Consider the following 21,852-nt stretch of genomic DNA (forward strand, 5'->3'; position numbering starts at 1 on the left):
GCGGACACGTCATGACGGGGAATCAACGGGAGAGGTGTCTCTCACCGTCACAACCTTCCACTCCCACTACTACTAGTACTAGTACTACTACTACAATGTCACTATCCGTTACTTTGTCTGCTCCTTCTCTCTCCTCTCCACCACCACAACGACGACTACAAGATTCCCACGACAACTCGCCTCAAGACTCGTCGTCTTCGTCTTCTGCGCTGGCCTTTCCCACAACCGCACAAGCATTTGCTCAGGCTCAACTCGCTCACCTCCAGGCTCAACTCCAGGCTCAGATACACCACCAGATTCAGCAACACATTGCCCAAGGCATGCCGCCCATGCCTCCTCACTTGGTTCAGTACCACATTCAGCAACAACTCCAGCAGCAGCTCGCTCACTTTCAACAAGGACAACAAGGGCAAGGACAAGAGCAGCAACAGCAACAACACGCCAGGCCCACTCCCACACCGTTCATGGAACCTTGGACTCCGCTACCCGGTCCCACAAGCACCTTTCACCAGTATCGCCCTCCCGTCGACCCGAGTGCATCCATGACTGTAACGACAACAACAACAACAACAACAACAACAAAAAGTCCATCGTCAATCACCTCAAACGACTCTCACGCGGCCGCTCCTCTGCCCTTTGCCAGCGTCCAGTCCTTTCGCAACTTTTTCACTCCCTACGCCTCTACGGTCCTCCCCATGCACGGTCGCCCCCCAACCACGCTTCATCGCCCAGTCGTCCAGCTCACGTATACCCAAATGCCCCTCACAAAAGCCAAACGACGCCGTCCGACCCCCGGCCAAGTCAAAGTCTTGAATATGGTCTTTGACAAGACATTCTTTCCCAGCACAGAACTCCGACAAGCCCTTGCCCACGAACTCGAAATGTGTCCGCGTGCCATCCAAGTTTGGTTCCAAAACAAGCGGCAGGGCTGGCGGACCAAGCATGGACATGCCGCCATGAAGCGTGAACCCGTCCCCCTTGAGCAAGTCCAAACGTGGTGTAAAAAGTATTATACAAAACGAAAAAATCAAGACGACGAGGTCACACCCGATGATGAATTCACGTCTCGCCCTGTGGATACCTATCGATCTGGACCGTCGTCTACTACAATACCCTCTCGGTCGCCGTTGCCTGCGCCGCGTACACCTCCAACGCCTTTGGATGCACAGGGCGCTGCGGCTGCTGCCTTGGCCTTTGCGACAGGTCAGAGGGCTCAATCCACAATTGTCTGACATCCACAACTGTCCAACACTGTACAGTTTGAGATGGTGGTAATGACGATAAAGCGTTGTGCCGAAGAATGTATAGCGAGGAAAAAGTGCGTAGCTGAGAATGGTTAAAGCAAATTGGGATGTAGTTGCAAAATCCATGCAAAGCATGGTGAAATATATATATTTTTTTATTATATTGAGGGACCGGGGGTTTCTTTTTGACTGTAGTTGACTTATGAGCATTCACGATCTGCACGCAAAACACATTCCTTGGACACTTGTCTTTTGCATACAAAGACATTGTTGACCAATTTATGCATGAGCACTGACACATGCACAGCTCTTTTACTGTTTAGGAGGGATCACCACTGTAGCCATATTTCTGTAGACCAAAAACGTCGTATTTCAAAGGCTGTGATATTGTCAGATGTAGATAGTTTGTGGAATTTCAATCGAGTAGGTTATAGTATCAGACATTTCATTTCTGTTACATATATTTTCGGTTGAGCGTTGGTTACATATGTATTTGCTTGTGGGTTATTGTGTTGCTTTGTCAGAGAGCGGGATGCGGATGGTAGGATGCAAGCGTCGTTAATGTAAGGTATTCCGTTTGTGCATGGATGGGTTTTGGGGTTAGGGTTCATACCTCTATTCTCTTCGACGCATAAAGAAAATACACATCTCATCATAAAAGCCATATCCTTGTCATGTACCTTGGTTTCTATCCTGCACAAACGGAATTTCATAACAAACTACAAGTTGCTATCCCACATTACAGGACGTGCGCGTGTAGAGTTGGTATTCTTTAATGCACTGTGTTGCATGGTATGTGTTCTGGATGGATTGGTAACAGTATGGAATGTGCACATGTGTGCGCTGAGATTGGATTCGCGAATAAACAAGGTTTTGTTTATTTGTTTATTTATTGTAACAGACTTGTTTTCGCTAGTTTCTTGAACACTTTCATCTTGCGGTGACCTTTACTGTCGTCTCCCCAACGCTGCTACGTAGAGACTTGTTTGAATACTATACCCACATCCATTCTACCCAAACGATAACGAGTTGACCACATTACCAATCGTTTGCAAAACTCATATTCGCCTTCATCTGACTCATCATCCTGCTGGACCCCACATCGCCACTCCAAACGAGCTCGTTTTTGTACCCAACATACCCACTCGAACGGGATTTTGCCAACCATGCATATCACATGCCTATGAGTTACTATTGAACATGTCATTATACTTTTATATATTGAAGTGAATGAGTTAAAGTATTTGTGATGAACATCATGGTTGTAAGAGTCCAAAGACAAAAACTCTTCGTCTTTTTGATTTTTCGATGTGACTTTACTGATCGGTTTCTGGATTCGACAAGATCGTCTTGTCACGCCTTCTACACTTGTAACGTTTTTGGGCGCTTTACAAGAGTAACTCACACACCCATTCTGCAGAGTCAAGGTTTTTGTGGTTTGCTTTACGACACAAACGTGGTGGATTACGCTAAAGTACCTAAAAAGCGCTATACCTTAACACACGCTAGTTTTTGATCGCGTTTGCGCAGCAGTTTGGTTCCTCGCTCCCGTCATGACGCGATAAAAGCTCCCTCCCTTTTCCTGCAGAGTCTTTTGTTCTGTTTACAAGTTACTTGAACGACTGGGAATCCGCCGTCTTTGTGTATCACTCGTAATGGTTTTTTTTTTTTTGCAGAGTTGTGTGTTGTATGGTTGTGATGTATAAGTCAGGTACGTACGACAAAGGTTGGACGCGGTTGAATTGTCCTGTCTATGCAAACAGGGAAGGTTACTGCACCAACAACGTTTTTGCAGAGTTGGTATGTGATTGCTCACTGTTGTTGACTGCTCGCTATTGCAGAGCATTTCGCGCGGTCGCGGTCGCGTTCGCGTCGACCAAAAGGGCGTGCTAGCCATCTGTGGGACGCGTTCTGTAAGGCTGGCTTCTCACCTCCAACCCTTATCCTACTCTTTAAGTCCAAAGTACAAAAAACTCTGCCAATCTTTTAGGGAAACTCCCCTTGCCATCCTTACACTTTCTGCACGTGTGTTGCTCATCAACAACAAGAAGGGATATGACACCTCCAAAAACACAAGTCCTGGGCAACACACAAACAACGCCCAACTGACTGTATTACAAAACGCAAAGTGAGTAAGATGACATGTTCAAGCCCTAGATCCAGAACCCTAGATCCAGAAAAACCAAAAAATGCATCACATCAACGCCGATCTTCAAGCCCAATCATCAAAACCCAACAAAACATTCAATCACACTACACCAAATTGTCCAGTAAGCTGTCAATACCTGTCCATTCCACTTGTCAATCTCTTGTCACTTGTCATCACTGACATGCCCCTCTGAGAAAAACCCCCCACTTTGCACGCACCTCGCCCCCACACGATATACCCTGTGGCCCAAACACACGACACAAAAAGTGTCATCCTTGCATGAAAAAAAAAAAAAAGAGAGAACGAGATGGGTGGGGTGGGGTTGGTGGGGTTGTTTTTTGTGGGGTATATAAATACGTAGTGTTTTGGTTTTCTTTTTACTCTCTGTAGGTACATTCAGTGTTCCAAAAGAAAAGTACATCCACTTTCTGCCTACACATTTGTTTTTGAGTTCCTATTTCTTTTGTTTTCGCTTCACCATGCATCGGTTCGCCATCTTGTTTGCCCTCTTGGCGTGCTTGTTCACATCTGTCAAAACGTCGCCCTTGAGTGGAGCGCTCTTTATTTCCAACCTTGATGAAGAGAGTGTTGAGTTGTTTACTAATACCCTCAAGGACCGGCAGGAGGGGTCTCTTAGTATGTTTGTCCATGTTTTTTATATTGTATTGTCTTGGTTGCTGATAGGTTTTGTCAATAGTTGATCGGCTTAGGGGAGACAAACGGTTCAGTCGCTTTGTCGACGCACTTTCTCGGGACCGCGGGCTTCGTGATGATTTGGAGAACAAGGACAAAAAGGCTACCGTGTTTGCTCCCACCAATGAGGCTTTCAAGCACATGGTAAGTTTTGTCCTTTTTCGCGACGCATCAAGATCTTTTGTAATAAAGGTTCGACACTGCTAGGAGGATGACAGGAGGCGCAACAATGATGAACGCGAGATGGGCGAGATTCTCCGCTACCACATCTGCCCTGACATGAACATTCGCAGTGACGAAATGCATCGAGGCATGCTGTTGCGCACTGACCTTCGTCTCAAGAAACTCAATGATCGGCACCAGAGGATCCGCGTTTTCCGCTTCCGTGGGGACGTTTGGCTGGTAAGACTTTTCATCTCATCTCATCACATCACACTATGACGCTTGAATTGAATGAAAAACCTTTACAGAACATGCGTGCCCGGATTGTCGAAAAAGACATGGAAGCAGAAAACGGACGCATCCACGCCATCGACCGTATTCTCATTCCTCCCCGTGACGCCCGCGAAATGCTCTACATGATGCCCTCGGAATTCTCCACCTTCCTCTCCGGCGCGGAACGGACCGACATGGGTAAACACATGGCAGATGAAAAGGGACTCACCATCTTTGCGCCTAGCAATGAAGCTTGGCAGCGTCTTGGATTCGAGAACCTCCGATACCTCTTTAGCTGTGTTGGACAGGACCGTCAGCATGGCATGGAACGTCACCATGAATGCAAGGGAGTTCAGGATCTCAAGCGTATCATTCAGTACCACATGGGCCGAGACCTGGCTTACACGACCGACATGATGGAAAAGCGCGAAATGCGTAAGTATCCAAACCAACTCCCTTCTCAACTTTTCCAACCACTGAACGCACGATCCCACATCATCTTAAAAGGCCTCAAAACCCTCTACGAAGACAAAACCGTCCTCGTCGAAGCCAAAGAACGGAACCACAAGGACCGCGACCGTGACAGCTATTCCGACTCGTGCTCTGGTAAAGACCGAGACCGTAAACACGATGTTCGTCGGTACATGTTCCTAATCAACAAAGGGGAGGCAAAAGTTCAGGTGAGGTTTGAAATGTGTGATTGTGGGTTGGTTAAGGAGCGGTTATTGATTCTTTTTCTTTGTTTTGGGTGCTTTCTTTTGTGTAGTTTGCTGATGGGCTTGCTGAGAATGGGGCTATCCACATGATTGACAGTGTTCTTGTTCCCGATGATGTCAAGCTGCCGCATGATCGGTTTGATTGAACTGTTGCAAAGCGTTTGCAAAGTAGAAAGCTTGCATATCGCCAGAGTGGATGTACATAAATCACTGGTGTACCAAAACTTGGATTTTGCACAAACCAAGTATTTTCAAAACCAATGCAAGATTCAACCCTTTGGCAAATGGTAGGGTCCTGTATGAATTGTACACCTCTACCCAGTAGCAAGTGCAGATTAGTGTACAGTACAGAGTATCACGTGAATCACATGATGCTCAAAGGATGTGAGGCGCGGAATTGAATGGATAGACTATCACGTGGATCACGTGATACTCTGTACTAACCTGCACTTCCTGTATGTACATACACTAGTGGGAAGGCGTGCGCACAACGCACTTGACAAAAAGACCAGAAAAATGCAGAAGATACATCGCATTGTTATCTATATCCTATGGAAGCACTTCTCTATGTTCTATATTTTGCGTTTTCCAAGCACATCTCACCCACTCAGGTAGTATACCAGATATAATTCAAGCTTTGTTCTTTGCATTTGTTGATTTCTTTGTTAAAAACCCAAGTTGGAAACTGCGGTTGCCAACGCTGACATGCATCACAGTCACGTGCGTAGTCAGGTGTCTTTCAGGTCACGCCGAGTTATTCTATTGTATGTATGTACATACACTAGTGGAAAGGCGTGCGCACAACGCACTTGACAGAAGGCCAGAAAAATACAGAAGATACTATTATTGTTATTTATATCCTATGGAAGCAGTTCTCTATATTCTATATTATGCATTTATCCCGTAAAGAGGCTTTGATTGCACCCATATCTTCCATAAATATTACACTATTTCAGTCTTCACGCATTCGAGTACATAAATGCATTGAACATCAAATTGCTTGTTGCAGCACATCTCTCACCCACTCAGCCAAGTATACCTATATAATTCAAGCCTATGTGTTTGTTGATTTCCAATGTTGTTAAAAGCTCAGGAATATGGCAACTCGGTTGCCGACTCTGACGGTCATGTGCGCGGTCATGTGCGCGGTCATGTGTTTTTCAGGTCACGCCGAGTTATTCTATATGTACAGCATTATAAGATAAGATATTCAGGGATAATGGTTCGATTTGGATTCAGTGCCGCCCATAAAACTGGCTCATCAGAGCACTAAATGGCGGCCACTTGGTAGTTGTATAAACGTTGAATCTCGGGGCTGCTCGACATCCACAGTACGCTACAATGGCAATCTATGTTAATTCTGTGCTGTGAGATTCACCTTTGAAAGACATCCACGTCAGTGCACGTCGGGAACCCTCTACATGACGACGCCCTCCCGCCAAATTGAACAGCAAGGTCCTTCAGGGCTCCCAGAGTTATATAAATATGGCTTTGCCGTGGCAAAGCGCGCAGTCCAAGAGGACAATGCGAAGCAGTGGACTACCGCATGGGGGCTCTATGAAGACGCAGCGCATGTATGTGCACCTTCGCTTTTGTGAGATAGGCAAGGGGTGACTCGGTGTTCTCGGTCGTAGACTGTTTTACAACTGCTCCAGCGTAAGTTTACCCTAACGTCACATGTCAAAATCTCTTGGAATTGACGAGTGTCTGTAATAGACGAAAGAGATCCGAAAAAGATAGCATTACTTCATCTGAAATGGGACGAATATTCGCAAAGGGCAGAAGAGCTGAGTCGTTTGGTTCGTGTTTCAAGAGTGGATGAGTTGCAAACGGACGGTACGCGCTGATGTTGTTGGCACATACGACTAGAGTCATCGCAATGTCATCTTGTAACCTGCAAGTATGGCTGTAGGCATTGAACAGGTCACTTGCGATACAGACAACCGCTTTGAGGCAGATGCTGCCCAGATTCCTTTAGAAATCGAAAAAGGTTGAGTAATGGCCACAATAGTTTGACTGTTCTACGATACTGGGAAATGGGAAGTAAAGCATCCTCCATTTAAGCCGGTAGCCAGGAGAAAGACGACATTACCAATAGAGAGCGATCAGATTTGTCAGGCTCTCAAAGTATGCTACACATTCGCTTCTCTTGATATAGCTGTCAATGGAAATTCATAGCGCAGGGTTCAGTTGCGTCTCCCCAAGGACATTTAGCGCCATCCGAGATTGAAGTTCTAAAGAGATCCTCCATCATCAATGGACGATTATATCTGCCATGGATTGCAATGGATGATAAAGAACGGTTTTCCTTTGATGTACCCTTCAAGTAAGCTCATTTCTCGTTACTCTATGACATACCCTCGTTGAAGCCTGTATCCGTAGAGACCCTCAAGGTCCACTAGTCCTCTCTATGATGCAAAGGGCTGCGTTTGCAGAATGGAAAAGGGTGAGCGAAATATTCTCAGAACATAGAATGGTCCGGTCCATGTGCGCTGGTGCTATTGTACAGGTATGTGCGCGCTATCAATTACTTGGGATGATCCTCCTAATATCCTAGTTGTTTTGTTGAAAGGATCTTGTTACGGACTGCTCATTCGTTGCATCACTCTGCGTCAGCTCGGAATACGAGCGCAAGTTTAAAAAGCAGGTTGCACTGCCTTCTTATTCGGTTTCATTGACTTAAATTATAATTACTCATGAGCGTGCTCGCTAGCTAATTACAAGCCGTATCTATCCGCGAAACAAATCTGGTCAGCCTGTGTACAATCCGAGCGGGAAATATATGGTGAAACTAACTTGGAATGGCGTTCCCAGGAAGGAACGTTAAGTCACCCTGTATTCCTTCTAATTGTACCGCTCTTAATGCTGGACTAATTCTATAGGTTGTTGTGGATGACTATTTGCCAGTCGGGAAAGATGGACGATTACTTTGCACCTTCTCTCTCAATCGGGAAATATGGCCTAGTATCGTTGAAAAAGCCTACCTCAAATTGCAAGGGGGCTACGGCTTCCCAGGATCCAACTCAGGAATAGACTTACATGCGCTTACAGGTTGGATTCCGGAACATATCTTCATCAAGGATGGGTCATTACCCTCAATGAGCATCTTTCGAAGGCTGCAAGACGGGTATCAAGCTGGCCATGCCCTGATAACCGTTGCTACTAGCTCGCTTCGCGAGAACAATATTGAGCAATTCGGTTTGATAGCTGGCCATGCTTATGCCGTTCTTGATGTGCGAATTGTGCAAGTTGGGGATACACCGTACAACTTATTGCAAATCAAGAACCCATGGCGGTCGATGCAAAGAGAAAGCAAAATATTTACCCAGGATCCTTATTTAAGGCAGAAAATTGCGCAAGCTCTGGCAGCAAGTGGTTTAGAAGTTGACGAGAAAACAGATGGTAACTAAAGTATGACGATGATCACTCTCTTGATTGCAAAATATATGGACGCGTTCGCTCGATAGGAATCTTTTGGATCGACTTTCAAAGCATATGCGACTGGTTTGATACTATCCATATAAACTGGAATCCGCATATGTGGGAGCATCGTTTTACGTTACACGCGTAAGTACAGCAGGCCGTTTCAACAAGCTGCGCTGTCATGTCTATCCAAAATAATTCACCTGCACTTGAAGGGCTTGGCCAGTTAGCGGCCCTCGGAAGGATATATTTAATTTCGGCAGTAATCCGCAGTTCTCTCTACAAGTTGATGTTTCAAACGAAAATTCAACCGCTGTGTGGATTTTGCTTACCAAGCACATCACTGTTACTGTAGGTACCATGATGGTATGCTGTTTACGCTTTGGTTATATGGTGACCTCAAATCAGGAGGAGAATAGCGATTATATTACACTCCATTTGTATGGTGACTCCGGCGGCGAGAGAGTGTTCTACTCCGGTGAGCCTATGCTGCGAGGAGTCTACGTAAACAGTCCGCATGTACTGGTACGATATGCCGTGATATTGAATGTCACCGTTAACTGACAGCTGACTGCCTCCGGGGTATCAGGTTCGATTCAAATCACCGAAAGGATCTGGTTAGTTTTATCTTTGATAGCATATGCCCAGAATGTACCCAATAATCATTTCTCTTGTATTGGGGATAGCAAAGTATACCATTGTGGTGGGCAGCATCCCGTACAGCGTGTCCAAACGTTTCCGTTGAATGCCGGTCTTCACTAGCTCTCTCAACACGAGAAGTCATCCCGAACGCTCCAATACACACTCACAGTATACGCGATGTCACCATTTCGTATTCAAGAGATTCAAGACACCTATCCATATTCTACTCAGGTATCTTGATCGATGTTTTCCCTCTTTAGAGTTGCTGTTATCTCACTATGTGCTCTCTTGCGTAGGTTGTTGGTCATTGGACATCCACAACGGCGGGGGGATCATTGAACCACCCGACTTTTCAACTAAATCCGCGGTATAAGTTGGTTGCTCTAAAAGAAACTCGAATTTTCATCACCTTAGAAGCACCGAAAGAATACCCTGTCAACGTGAAACTGATCAGGGACGACGTACCCCTTATCACGGTAACCAAAGAAACTATCGCCTTGAACAGCGGGGATTATCGGAACGGCTTCTGTTATGTGAAGGGAAACGACATCCAAGGTTCGCTATAGGCGCCAGGTTGTCGGTATTAAGCCTGAAAGTGAAACGATCGTTTTCATTCCAGCAGGAGTATACACTGTAGTGCCGTCTACTTTCCAACCTGGCCAGATTGGTACCTTCATACTCACGGTGCAGTCTACGGAACAATTGTCCTTTTCATAACGGTGAGGAAGGGGACCGACAATGAGTAGATCCGTGCTGTACATGTCCTCCATTCTTCCTGCAATGGACACCCAAAAATCGAGATGCACTCTTCTGAATATCAGTGCTGGATCTATAATATTGAGCCAATGTACAATTGAAGCACGCTCAATTGGATCGAAGAGACATAGCCTTGGAGACAGGAATTTGAGATTGAGGATGAGCAGACAAAAGAACTAAGTCATTGAATCTTCTCTTCCTTGAAATCAAACACCGTTCTTTCCAGGCCTCTGTCGTCAAGCATCCTAAGATGTTGTAATGAATTCATCTGTAACGCTAAGCGGCGACAATTGGGAAACTATAGCAATAAGAGGCTGGTATTTGGTATACCAATAAAATATGTATAAATCAAACCACTGTGGTAAAAACATCAATACCAGTTATCTTACGGAATACCCTAATATGCGGTTGGTTGATTATGTCAGTCACTGCATTTGCTGACCGTTTTCCTCCTCAGTGCTCCCAAATCAAGGTTCCTGAACTTTGTCGTATACCAAGGCTCCGGACCATTTCGCACACTTACCAAGTACGCTTCATATAACACATGTCCAACTGTAATACTGAGGAGAACGGGAATGTTGTATCCACGGAGGAGAGCTCTGAGGTGCCGGTCCAGCCAGCAGCAATCGGTCAGCAAGAACAGCCCAGTGCTAGGCGAGGACGTCCTCCTCCCCTTCCTATGTGGATCTCTTTCAGTGGTATTATCAGCATCGCGCTAATCCTTACCCAAGTGAGGCCAAGAAAGAAGAGTTATGCAACGAGACCGGATTAAACGCAAAACAGCTTAATGATTGGTTCATTAATGGAATGGATGATGCCCTTCCCCTTGGCTTGCATTATTTCGATTATGGATTTAACCTCCATAACTTCATAGCGCGACGACGGTACCACATCCCGCGCGCAGGGGCCTCACCGTACCACCTGGGTGGCCGGGTCACCCTAATCGAGAACTCAAGCACCAATGATCCTAGTAGAGATACATAAACGGTTCATGATACAATCTGACCGTGGATGCATGTATACCATTCTCAGTGCAATGCTCATTATGTATTCGTTATTTCAATTGATTACTTTGTCGTTTGAGTAGTTGATACAAACATGTAATGCCTGGTTTTTTGACATCTTGATGACCACGTAGCAGGCTGGGATGTATACAGGGCCAAGCCAACTCGTAAGACAGGGACAGCTCCCCATATGCTACCGGTATGACTCGTTTCCCAATACCTATAAAATGTATTTATGAACCATACTGCCGACATTCAAAGAAAACCTATCCCTCTTCCAACATGCAAAGGCCCTAGTGGGAGCCAAACTGGGACTCTGTTACACCTTTACCCATTGCAGCCGTTGCGGTAACACCCCCAGAAACCGTTTTAACTAGAATACCACACTGTTAGCATCCAACACAAATTACCAGTACATAGAACAGCACTCACTCAAATTATCGTAATATTCAGCACCAGACCACTTTTGATGTGAAAGAGTTTCCACCGAATTGAGGCGCTCCTGACGCTGGATACCTTCGACATACGCAAGCATACCACGCTTTGAATAGTCGCGAGCGAAGAGGTCAGTAATCAAAGCATCAGAGTGGAACTGGAGAAAACAAAGTCAGCATATGTATGGGGGGCACTACGGAAATATTATGGGAGCATCTTACCCCAGCCAAGGTGATGAATTGCCACGCGAAGCCCAACTTGGCAATATCACCAATAAAGCTCGAGATTTGAGCGTCAGACATTCCGGCTGCATCCCAGTTGAACGAGGGGGAGAGATTGTAGGCAAGCATCTGCTCCGGATGCACCTTGCGAACCCCATTAGCGAACTCTTCAGCTTGAGAATAGATAGGTTTCTTGGTCTCCATCCAAATCAGATCGGCGTACGGTGCGTAAGCGATACCCCTGTTGATACACGCAGGTGTGCCACCTTGGTATCTGAAGTATCCTTCGCGCACACGAGGAGCATTCCAGCACCAGAACGGATCAACGCCGTAGGATTTCGCCAAAGCACGCGCCTCAGCATTCGAAAGCTTTCCAACCTTACTCAGGAAATCAGAAATGCGCCCATCCTTGCCAGCAGCCTTTAGTGCATCCACCACGGCTTCAGAGTAAAGCTTGACGTTGGCGTCGGCCATCCACTGATCTTCAACGGCCTGAAGCGCCTCTCCAGTTTTGCCACTACTTTCGGCGGCATTCATTACGTCCACGAGTGGCGAAAGATTGGGGTTTGTGCTCCCAAGAATAAAAGCGTGATCACGACGATCAATGTTGGATGTGATGAGAGTTGCAGCTTCAGCGTCGGTACGTGCAACAACAATATTTTCTACTCCCATGATATCAAACTGTAGTCGGACAGCCACCAGACGGTTAATGTGCTCAGAGATGGGAACTAAGACTTTGCCCGCCATGTGACCGCATTTCTTTGTCCCAGCAGCTTGGTCCTCCAGATGAATACCGGCAGCACCTCGCTCCACAAACATCTTAGCCAACTTCATGTTCGCAGTGATACCACCGTGTCCCGTGTCTGCATCTGCAATGATAGGTCGCAAGAAGTCAATGTGCTTCGACTTGGAACGTTCCGAAAGGGGGAGGGAGAGGCGGTCCTCCCGTTGTTTGCGGTCATGGAACAGCTGAGCAAAAAACAAATGCTCAACCTTGTTCGGTACGGTATCCTAAAGACGAGAGGGAGACATCAGATTTAAAGTCTTAACAACACATTGTAAGGTGGAATGAATGTGTTCGTACCATTGGGTAGTCTGCCAAATCAGGTCCTGGCTCATTAGAGGTAGAGGCCGTGGAGGAGCATTGCCACCCAGAGACGTAAATCGTGTCAAGGTATTTTGCCATCTGTGCAACTTGCACAGGATCCAAAGCACCATAGGTAAAAGACGCAGTCTTGTTGGCTTTGTGTTCTTGAAGGAGCTTCCACAGTTTTTTTGCCTGAATATCAGAAGCAAACTGTTGCTTTAGAGTTCCCCTCTTCTTCGCCACTGTGAACGAGTCATAGTTGGTCTCACGGCCGATGCAGGCACCTCAGAAAAACAATGGTAACCACACTTACCATCTTCAGCAGTGTAAGGACGACGGATCAGCCGGAAGCGGTCTGATTGCCACCAAGATTTGATGTCCTTCACTTCCTGTTCAAAGAGGCGCTGTTCCTCGGCGAGAAAGGCGGAGGACGACATGATGCTTCGTGTGGAAATTGCAAAGAGGATGGGTGGATGCTGTGTTTACTTTTGAAGGGAAAGTGTTGACTGCGTTGCTTTTAAATCAAATCTTAAATCGATCTTGTTCACGTGTTCAGATGGCGGACTCGGCCGGAACCGGCCGGAAACGGGCGGAACCGGAGTTTTCAGATTGGATCCGGAACTGCGCCACTCGCGCCTCCCCATTTTTCTATGCACCTCTATCGCCAGCTCCAATTCACTTGCGATTCACAAGTGCATCTCATCCCAATCATGTTGAAGACCGCCTCGCAATTGACATTTGTTCGCGCATCAGCTGTAAGTGTATATGCCAAAGGTGGCTAGGAGGAAACGCCGTCAATATCGTATCCTCCGCGTGAGTCCTCGACACTGTTCTTACTTGATATTCTCGCTATCCAGGCAAGGACTTTCAGTTCTTGCACATTCAGTCGCGCTGCGAAACCCGGTAAGTTTCATTTGTAGAATTCTCCTTTCGAAGGCCATTCATGTGGGTCGCTTCTCATGACCAGGTACCTCCGAGGTTTCATCCATCTTGGAGGATCGCATTTTGGGAGCCAGCTCTCAGATTGACGTTCAGGAAACTGGACGCGTTCTATCCATTGGAGATGGTATTGCACGTGTTTACGGCTTGAAGAATGTGCAGGCTGAAGAGATGGTGGAATTCTCTTCTGGATTAAAGGTATATTCCATAGGTTCCTTGGCCAACAGCATGTGCTGAGTCGTCATATATTCCACAGGGACAAGCACTCAACTTGGAACCGGACAACGTTGGTGTCGTCGTTTTTGGAAACGATCGTCTCATCAAGGAAGGTGATATTGTGAAGCGTACGGGTGCTATCGTTGACGTTCCCGTGGGCCTTGGGCTACTTGGGCGTGTTGTTGATGCCCTTGGAAATCCCATCGACGGAAAGGTACGGTAGATGGATCGGCCGGAAGAACTTTCAATTAACACTGTTCTGGCCCCAGGGACCTCTGACGGATGTGAAGCGCCAACGTGTCCAGGTCAAAGCTCCCGGTATTATTCCCCGTCAATCTGTGAAAGAACCCATGCAGACGGGCATCAAATGTATCGACTCCATGGTACCAATTGGGCGTGGTCAGCGAGAGCTCATCATTGGAGATCGTCAGACCGGCAAAACCGCCGTTGCCTTGGACACAATCCTCAACCAGAAACGCTGGAATAGCGGTAGTGATGAAACAAAGAAGCTGTATTGCGTCTACGTGGCGGTGGGCCAGAAACGCTCTACTGTTGCTCAGTTTGTACAAACGCTTGAGGAGAACGGTAAGCTGTAATATACGTTTGCGCATATCGCGATTGGGCACAGCATTGATCCGCCCGCAGATGCGTTGAAGTACTCGATTGTTGTGGCTGCGACAGCATCTGATGCGGCGCCATTACAATTTTTGGCCCCTTACTCCGGTGCCGCGATGGGAGAATATTTCCGGGATAACGGCAAGCATTCGCTTATCATATATGATGACCTTTCGAAGCAAGCTGTGGCCTATCGCCAGATGTCTCTCTTACTCCGCCGTCCTCCGGGTCGTGAGGCTTACCCGTACGTAATGCGATGGACGGAAGTCTTTCGACATCTTACTAATTCGATTATCACTCAGCGGTGATGTTTTCTATTTGCACTCTCGTCTTTTGGAACGTGCGGCGAAAATGAACAAGACGTTTGGCGGTGGTTCGATGACAGCCCTTCCGGTCATTGAAACTCAAGGTGGTGATGTGTCAGCATATATCCCCACCAATGTCATTTCAATCACCGATGGTCAGATCTTCTTGGAAGCGGAACTTTTTTTCAAAGGTTAGTACTAGTTATTCCTTAATGACGTCAGCAGGTCGCTGAGTCCTTCGCATAGGTGTTCGTCCTGCCATTAACGTCGGTTTGTCCGTCTCCCGCGTCGGGTCCGCTGCCCAAGTGAAGGCTATGAAACAAGTTGCGGGTTCTTTGAAGCTTTTCCTCGCACAATACCGTGAAGTGGCTGCCTTTGCCCAGTTCGGATCCGACCTTGACGCGTCAACTCAGTTCTTACTCAACCGTGGTGCTCGGCTTACGGAGCTTTTGAAGCAAAAACAGTATAGCCCTCTTTCCGTTGAGCACATGGTGGTCATCATTTACGCCGGTTCGTATCTCTGTTCTTCCTTTTGTAGTCGATGCATGTCTTTTAACAATTACTGCAGGTGTAAATGGGTTCCTGGACAAGATCCCCGTAAACAAAGTCACGCAGTTCGAAGCTGCAGTTATCCCGTACGTGCAAGCCAATGCCCCTGAAATCTTCGAGGCTATTAAGAAGGAGAACGCTATTAGTCCTGAGACGGACAAAAAGATCAAAGAAGTGTTGGGATCTTTCGCCAAGGATTTCGCGTGATATGCTTCCTCTGTGGGCATCCCTTTATAGATGTCCATGATACATATTTACCCGGAACATATCATTTTGTTGAGAAGGTTTGGATCTCGGCAGAATATACCTGCATATGCGTTCGAGATCGGCTGCACCAAAGCGACCTCTTTCCTGTAGACTTTCAATTATATGCATTTTCTACCAGAAAAGTGTGCAGTTTCCAGCGCACAAGTCAAAACTACAGAGTCATTGTAATACTGCAGTGAATGCCCTGCAAAGAGTACCACTTGGAACAATTATTGCAACTGCAGGCTAAGCTACTATGAAGTGGCATCCATTGTGCCTTGTCTGGGAATGCGGTACCGTCGTCGCGCTATGAAGTTCATGGAGATTAGTTTTATGATCGATACAGTGCAAGCTAAGAGGAAGGGCAGCATCCATACCATTAATGAACCAATCATTAAGCTGTTTTGCGTTTAATTCGGTCTCGTTGCATAACTCTTCTTTCTCGGCCTCACTTGGGTAAGGGTTAGCGCGATGCTGATAATACCACTGAAATAGTATTTGGGTTTTCCACGGAGGATGGTTGGGACGTTTCGGTCGACCGCTCTCGCTGACCGACCGCTGTTGACCAGACGATCCTTCCATTTGGCGTCCACGTGCTTCTGGTTCTTCCTGAGTTCCAAGTCCTTTGACGGGTAATCCCTCTGTATCATGAAATTCTGTGAGGGAGCTGCTTTCCACCGACTTGGAACGGCGCGAAAGAGGTGACGTGCGCTTTCGCTTCAGGTCAGAATTAACGAAAAAGGTGTCCATTTCGTCGCACAAACGATCGAGCGTGCGCTCGAAATCATTATCATTTTGGGCTATCGAACGATACAACGCAATTTGTTGTCTAGATGCCACTGCAATTACAGACAAGATAAAGTGATCCAGGCTGTCGCGCGAGCGCCGCGAGCGGTCGATATGCCTCTTATTTGCTTTCAGGAGGTTAGTGACCAGGTCAAGACGTTCGGGAATGTCATCCGGCGTTAAGGAATTTATAGCAGTATCTCGCAATGTCAAAAGGCGGTCCGCTACAGGAAAGAGTGGATGCTCCTCTGCTTCGACGATCTCCATGAAGGGCAATTTTTGGCAGAAAGTGAAGTTTGACAGGGACCGTAGGAAGTCCCAGCTACGTTTGGCGTGTGTGGTACCAGCACGTGCCCCGTGTGCCACATGTCCCTGTCGTGATTACATGATACGCATCTTCCTGCGCGCTCAGAGGATGTCCTAGATCAACCACTCCATTTTTTGAGGTACTGGAGACCGAGTCCTATCTCGCCACAGAGTGAACCCACAGTGCGGCGCATGCGTGCCTGCTGACCATCAGAAAGTCGTTCACAGTTACGGGCATGAGTGAAACTCCGCTACAGTTTGCGTCCCCTCCGGCGTTAGCTTCGTTCGCTTCGGTTCCTGAACGTGCATCTTTTCCTGGATCGTACGTTTTGGTTCCGCAAGAATATCTTCCACTGATGGTAGAGCATTTTCCTTCCCCCTTCTTTAGCTGCGTAAAGGATGTCTACGCAGCTGGACCAGTTGTGCCTCAGACAATTTTGACGGAAACTCCTCTCAAGTCGTCAAAGAGTCAGATGGAAGCCTTTGCCTCTATAGTAGCGCCAGTTGATATTAGCCTTAACAGTATGACGAACCAAATTGATTCAGGTGGAGGTGGACCTGGTGACAATGCAAGCAACCATCCAAAACCGCAGCTTTCATTAGAGCTCGGGAACAGCTCAGGTGTCAACAGAACCAAGAGTAAACCTAGGGCCGGACCATCACACAAACCAGAGGCACTGAACAAGAGGTGGCGCACCCCCCGGCCACTGAACCCCTTCATCATATATCGGCGTGAAAAGCATACGTACATTCTGGCTAGAAATCACGGAATACCAAATAACGAAATTTCCAAATTGGTAGGCCAGATGTGGGCCAACGAGCCGGAGTCGGTCAAATCCGTGTATCGTCAGCGCAGTGAAGAAGAGAAGCGAATACATCAATTGAAGCACCCTGGCTACAGATTTGCTCCAAGAAAACACAAACCGAAGCGGCCAAAGAAGTCAATTTCATGCCAAGAGTTTAAAGACCGACCCGCTGGACATCAAAATTTAAGAGCAAGTCGTGCTCACTCAAATGAAGATAGCGTGGAAGAGAACACGAGCTCATTGTCGGCAGACTTCATCCATCCGATACTGCCATCCCATCAATGTGTTTATGCTTACCACCCCTCTCAGCTGCAAGCTACAGTCCCTTTCGAGACGTAGAATGATGGAGGTAACGTCCTCATCGGCCCACTGGTGAGTATGCATATACACGGGCTTCATGCGCTCTTGCTGGCTGAAATAACGCCGAGACAGTGGCACTCATATCGTCTATTCAGAGAGGGGCACAAGCGGTCACCCTTCTTGAGCAGCGAAGCACAGCAAATATTTTCTGAGAGATTGCCCACAGAAAGATACTGCTAGGTTTCTGTAGTTTTCTGCCCGATTTACTGGGAGCCATGGTGAAGCCAAATGTACATTGTTTGTGAGCACGGGAGGAATGGTGGAAGCAGGAGAAGATACACTGATCCGTGCAAGCGATTTGTAAACCTTATCGTAAATGCCAAGGTGCAAACCATGTCATGTTTAGTTTATGAAAAAACTCATTGCAAATATTGTTTACACAGCAATTGCTCGCATTGCCATCCTGCCCAGGTTATTTTGAGACTCTTAAACATCTGCCGCCCATAGAGGGTTGGTTTCTTCCCATCCTTGATCTTCGGTTATACTGCCTGTCAGACAAGGGCCACTGACCATGGTTGGATCAACCGTATTGGCGCAGCCAGCATTCTGCAATACCGATAGCCCTACGGCGGATTGGGGAGGTGGAGTGAGGTGGGTCTTCCAGGTTTCCCTTTCATTGGACCACGTAATTTGTCCTTGAGGTCGGAAAGATGCACCGCGAGCACTGACATACGGCGTTCCTACTTGCACGATATGGTGGGGTCCAAGGTAAAGACCGGCTGAAGCCATCGGAAGAGTGGCATCACCCGGAGGGGTGAGAGTTCCGAGCGGAGGGGGTTGAGGCAAATGTGTTGAAGCATCGTAGACAGGGGGAGAAGGGTACACAGCGTACGGATTTGAGAGGAAAGGAACGGGGTTCGCGTACATAAGGGTGTCCGGCGGAATGAACCTAGAGGCTTGGTCTGCTGTCAACGAGTATTAATGAAAATTCGGACGAGCCAGAGCCGGGTATCCACCAGTAAATGCAACAGTAATTTACCTCCAGCTAGATGCCCGGGACTGTTCTCCGTCTTATTGCATAAAAGAATGCATTAGCTTGAAATTGCAACGACTCAAAATTTTCTCCATTAGCATACCACGAAGCCGATTCTTCCCCTGTTCCCGCCAAGTTGTAGGGCGGCCGGGAACGCATGTCGTCGGGGCGACAGAAAGGTAGCGCTTCGCGTCACTCCCGTAGATGGCGGAGTCCGAGCAAATGTAGCTGTGCTTGCGAAGCCAACAGGCCCTGCAAAACCGCCAGGACCACGCAAGGAGGATGATAAAGCGGCATAGGGTATCACACTTGGACTGTAAGGCACAGCTGGTGGTCTTTGGACACGGAACTCGCCTGTTTCACGAAACTGGACACGTATAGTCCTATCGAGCCACAACTTTCCGTTCTAGGTTTTTCCTTCAGTCAGTATCCATGGGGGTCAGAATTCGCGGTTGCAGTTACCTACTTCTTCTTGAATCGCATGTTCAGGCGTAGCTTCGTCCAAAAACTTGATAAATGCAAAAGCTGGACGAGAATCTGCCGATAGTGGTCAGCATTTGAACTAAGTTTGCCGTTTGATTGACAACCTACTTGGTCCCGTCGGATATCGGTTAATAAGCTGCAGTGATTGAATTGGCCCGTATTGGCCAAATTTTTCTTCCAACAATTCGCGAGTAATCACCGCTTGGTTGAGCTGGCCTACGAATATGCTCAATCTGTCAATGTCGACATTGCCCCGATCAAGATTGGCCGCCCTGTGTAGATGATGATGCAGAGAATGTTGTGGACGGATATCAGATCCGGAAGGTGAGCAGAGCTGGTCATGAGAAAACGAATAACCGCTAAACTGCGAGGGGGGCAAGACACAATAGTTGTCTGACCATTCGGCCACCCATTTCAGGTTCGTGCGAAGCCCCTGTTGTGCAACGGGTAAGGCAAAGAGACAGAACGAGAAAGTACAATGCCAATGCCAACCAAGTACGCTCTAATTGCATCTTCTCGAAAACAGAATTTGACGAAGCCGCACCCTTTACTACGACCAGTTTGATAGTTCTGAAGAATGGTCAAGTCTTCGACTGGTCCATACCGTTCCAGAATTTGACGTAATTGCTAGGGAAGAAGAACGCTTACAACCACCTGTCCTAAATGGAAACCTGAGTAGCCGTCTGTACTCACACTAGTCACCGCTTTCACATCGTTCGCATCTTGGACATACTCGGCAACGGATTTGTTGAACTTGGCAATGAAAAGAGTGCGATTTACACGGGCCTGTTCAACGCGTATGTGTCGCCCATCAATGACTGTATTATGTGCCTCCACGAGTGCATGCTTAGAGTCTTCCACGCTCTGCATCATTAGCGCTTTAGAATTGTGTCCCGGTAAAGCGAATGAGGTTGGACAATCACCTCGAATTGAACGAAAGCGTATGGCCTAGCCAGCCAGTCTTTAAGAACCTTAACATTCATTAGTTTTCCCCATCTTTCGAAGTGGTTGGTAACGCTTTCATGAAGTTGTTCATCCGTTCTCGATGACGAGAGACTAGGCATAGGACATCAACCTACTACGCAAGTGACCAAACCGTAAGGAATTACCTGGCCACAAAGAGACACGCCTGCGGAAGTCCTTTATTCGGATATCGCACTCTGAGCTCTGCAGTGCGAACATCTGCATCCAGTCTTGAAAGTGGTAAGATGCCTCCATCGTCTCCCGATGCTTCGGTGATACGATTGTTTGGAACATCCTGTTGTGCACTCGCAGCTAGACAGGGTGTGCATTGAGTAGAATCATATTGACATATTCATATTTCTTACACGTACCAGATAGATGTTGTTCGCACGGGGAAGAGCTGATTGGACACTCGTCCTTTACGTCATCCAAAACAGATGTGTGCTCTAAATCTACCGTTATGGGCGATTGGCGTTCCATCCTCCAACCCTCCTGGGGTGATGAATCGAAATGCGGATAAACGTTTTCCGCCTGCTCAGGAGTAGCAGTTCGTGTCGTGGTGGCGCTATGGGAGCGATTCATAGTGACAGATGGCATCTGCCGACGAGTTCGTATCGTGTCGTCCGGAGATTTATGGAAGGAATTATGGCGACGCACAGAACTGGGTAGTGTACGCAGATCGTTCACGATAGTTAGCATAGGACTACATGAACGAGTGCGGGGTGTAGGTGTCGCTGATTTGCTACGAGAAACAGCCGAGTGGTGCATGAATGAGTTTCCTGTCGAATTTTCCCCAGAGACTAGCTCAACAGTTGGCTTCTGAACGTCAAACGTTCCGTGTCTGTTGGTAGAAAACGTTAGTGTTGTCTCCCAGTCGACACAACTAATTATATTGGTGCACTTGCCTTAAAGTGGAGAAAGCAAATGACGCTAACTGGGCGCTAAGTTACTACGGGTTCTATGATACGTAAGTGGCGTGTACTTTGGACTGCAGACCGGACCTTCCTTGAAGGGAACTAGCACGCTGGATTGCACACGTATCAACAACCTCGGGACGCCGATGAATGTTTTTACCAATCTAACCTCTTAACCTCTTGCGAAAAGCGGATGTCGTAACAGGTATCCTTTTTTTAAGGTTTGCTATTCCCAGTGTGGTGTTCAAATTCTTCCAGAGGAACGGGTAGTAATGGCTTCCATACCTGTTTACCCACCACATGCAAGCATGTTTTTGGAATGCAAGAAAAAGTAGCAAAACGCACGTACAGGGGCCGTAGAAATCCCAGTGTCAAGGGGCGTCGACATTACGCAAGAAGTGCAGAGAGCTTGCACCATGGCTGCCCCAGGTGCCGCTTTAGTCGATTGCACCCCCGTTTGTCTCGATTCGATCACGATGCTAGATGACACACCTTACGAATGAGTACTTTCAAGCCTTTCGCATGCGAGCTGCTTATATCTGATACGTATCATGATCATCGAGCAGTGTGACTACAACTGTGCTCT

The 21,852-nt window shown here is 47.3% G+C and overlaps 8 protein-coding genes across 9 annotated transcripts; 5 read left to right on the plus strand and 3 right to left on the minus strand.

Annotated features, from left to right (window-relative positions):
- The first annotated feature begins 62 nt into the window (after window positions 1–62).
- On the plus strand, window positions 63–1,401 carry SPPG_01917 (uncharacterized protein). The gene has a single exon (XM_016750226.1). The coding sequence runs from the start codon at window positions 96–98 to the stop codon at window positions 1,230–1,232; it is 1,137 nt and encodes a 378-aa protein (XP_016610876.1). The 5' UTR covers window positions 63–95; the 3' UTR covers window positions 1,233–1,401.
- Window positions 1,402–3,749: 2,348 nt separating this feature from the next.
- SPPG_01918 (uncharacterized protein) lies at window positions 3,750–5,636 on the plus strand. Its single transcript, XM_016750227.1, has 6 exons — window positions 3,750–4,029; window positions 4,091–4,230; window positions 4,294–4,488; window positions 4,557–4,956; window positions 5,029–5,201; window positions 5,288–5,636. Exons 1-6 carry the CDS (start codon window positions 3,873–3,875, stop codon window positions 5,381–5,383), a joined length of 1,161 nt encoding a protein of 386 aa, XP_016610877.1. The 5' UTR covers window positions 3,750–3,872; the 3' UTR covers window positions 5,384–5,636.
- A 1,022-nt stretch (window positions 5,637–6,658) lies between these two features.
- SPPG_01919 (uncharacterized protein) lies at window positions 6,659–10,019 on the plus strand (the record flags this gene model as incomplete). The annotated part of the gene is made up of 16 exons (XM_016750228.1): window positions 6,659–6,811; window positions 6,872–6,893; window positions 6,954–7,073; window positions 7,150–7,227; window positions 7,302–7,364; window positions 7,428–7,563; window positions 7,620–7,746; window positions 7,810–7,884; window positions 7,951–8,043; window positions 8,120–8,639; window positions 8,705–8,804; window positions 8,876–9,026; window positions 9,072–9,215; window positions 9,423–9,533; window positions 9,599–9,857; window positions 9,925–10,019. The coding sequence occupies 16 exons, from the start codon at window positions 6,659–6,661 to the stop codon at window positions 10,017–10,019; spliced, it is 2,247 nt and encodes a 748-aa protein (XP_016610878.1).
- Window positions 10,020–11,062: 1,043 nt separating this feature from the next.
- On the minus strand, window positions 11,063–13,304 carry SPPG_01920 (isocitrate lyase). Its single transcript, XM_016750229.1, has 5 exons — window positions 13,119–13,304; window positions 12,803–13,047; window positions 11,719–12,729; window positions 11,495–11,654; window positions 11,063–11,435 (listed from the first exon to the last, which is right to left on the minus strand). Exons 1-5 carry the CDS (start codon window positions 13,240–13,242, stop codon window positions 11,356–11,358), a joined length of 1,620 nt encoding a protein of 539 aa, XP_016610879.1. The 5' UTR covers window positions 13,243–13,304; the 3' UTR covers window positions 11,063–11,355.
- A 164-nt stretch (window positions 13,305–13,468) lies between these two features.
- On the plus strand, window positions 13,469–15,922 carry SPPG_01921 (ATP synthase subunit alpha, mitochondrial). The gene is made up of 9 exons (XM_016750230.1): window positions 13,469–13,560; window positions 13,663–13,708; window positions 13,773–13,942; window positions 14,001–14,174; window positions 14,230–14,545; window positions 14,606–14,819; window positions 14,878–15,071; window positions 15,127–15,390; window positions 15,449–15,922. Exons 1-9 carry the CDS (start codon window positions 13,516–13,518, stop codon window positions 15,634–15,636), a joined length of 1,611 nt encoding a protein of 536 aa, XP_016610880.1. The 5' UTR covers window positions 13,469–13,515; the 3' UTR covers window positions 15,637–15,922.
- A 7-nt stretch (window positions 15,923–15,929) lies between these two features.
- SPPG_01922 (uncharacterized protein) lies at window positions 15,930–16,728 on the minus strand (the record flags this gene model as incomplete). Its single annotated transcript, XM_016750231.1, has 2 exons — window positions 15,930–15,982; window positions 16,053–16,728. The coding sequence occupies 2 exons, from the start codon at window positions 16,726–16,728 to the stop codon at window positions 15,930–15,932; spliced, it is 729 nt and encodes a 242-aa protein (XP_016610881.1).
- A 152-nt stretch (window positions 16,729–16,880) lies between these two features.
- On the plus strand, window positions 16,881–18,409 carry SPPG_01923 (uncharacterized protein). Its single transcript, XM_016750232.1, has 2 exons — window positions 16,881–17,945; window positions 18,029–18,409. The coding sequence occupies exon 1, from the start codon at window positions 17,004–17,006 to the stop codon at window positions 17,910–17,912; it is 909 nt and encodes a 302-aa protein (XP_016610882.1). The 5' UTR covers window positions 16,881–17,003; the 3' UTR covers window positions 17,913–17,945; window positions 18,029–18,409.
- On the minus strand, window positions 18,251–21,760 carry SPPG_01924. Of its 2 annotated transcripts, none has more exons than XM_016750233.1 (12): window positions 21,436–21,760; window positions 21,258–21,376; window positions 20,724–21,193; window positions 20,499–20,664; window positions 20,313–20,445; window positions 20,083–20,253; window positions 19,882–20,016; window positions 19,498–19,822; window positions 19,373–19,443; window positions 19,010–19,312; window positions 18,913–18,943; window positions 18,251–18,835 (listed from the first exon to the last, which is right to left on the minus strand). In XM_016750233.1, the coding sequence occupies exons 3-12, from the start codon at window positions 21,118–21,120 to the stop codon at window positions 18,360–18,362; spliced, it is 2,208 nt and encodes a 735-aa protein (XP_016610883.1). In that variant the 5' UTR covers window positions 21,121–21,193; window positions 21,258–21,376; window positions 21,436–21,760; the 3' UTR covers window positions 18,251–18,359. The 2 variants fall into 2 exon arrangements, with proteins under 2 accessions (XP_016610883.1, XP_016610884.1); XM_016750234.1 differs by having other exon boundaries at window positions 18,251–18,838.
- Between the last annotated feature and the right edge of the window lie 92 nt (window positions 21,761–21,852).

The sequence above is a fragment of the Spizellomyces punctatus genome (genome assembly GCF_000182565.1).
Source record: "Spizellomyces punctatus DAOM BR117 chromosome Unknown supercont1.3, whole genome shotgun sequence".
NCBI lineage: Eukaryota > Fungi > Chytridiomycota > Chytridiomycetes > Spizellomycetales > Spizellomycetaceae > Spizellomyces > Spizellomyces punctatus.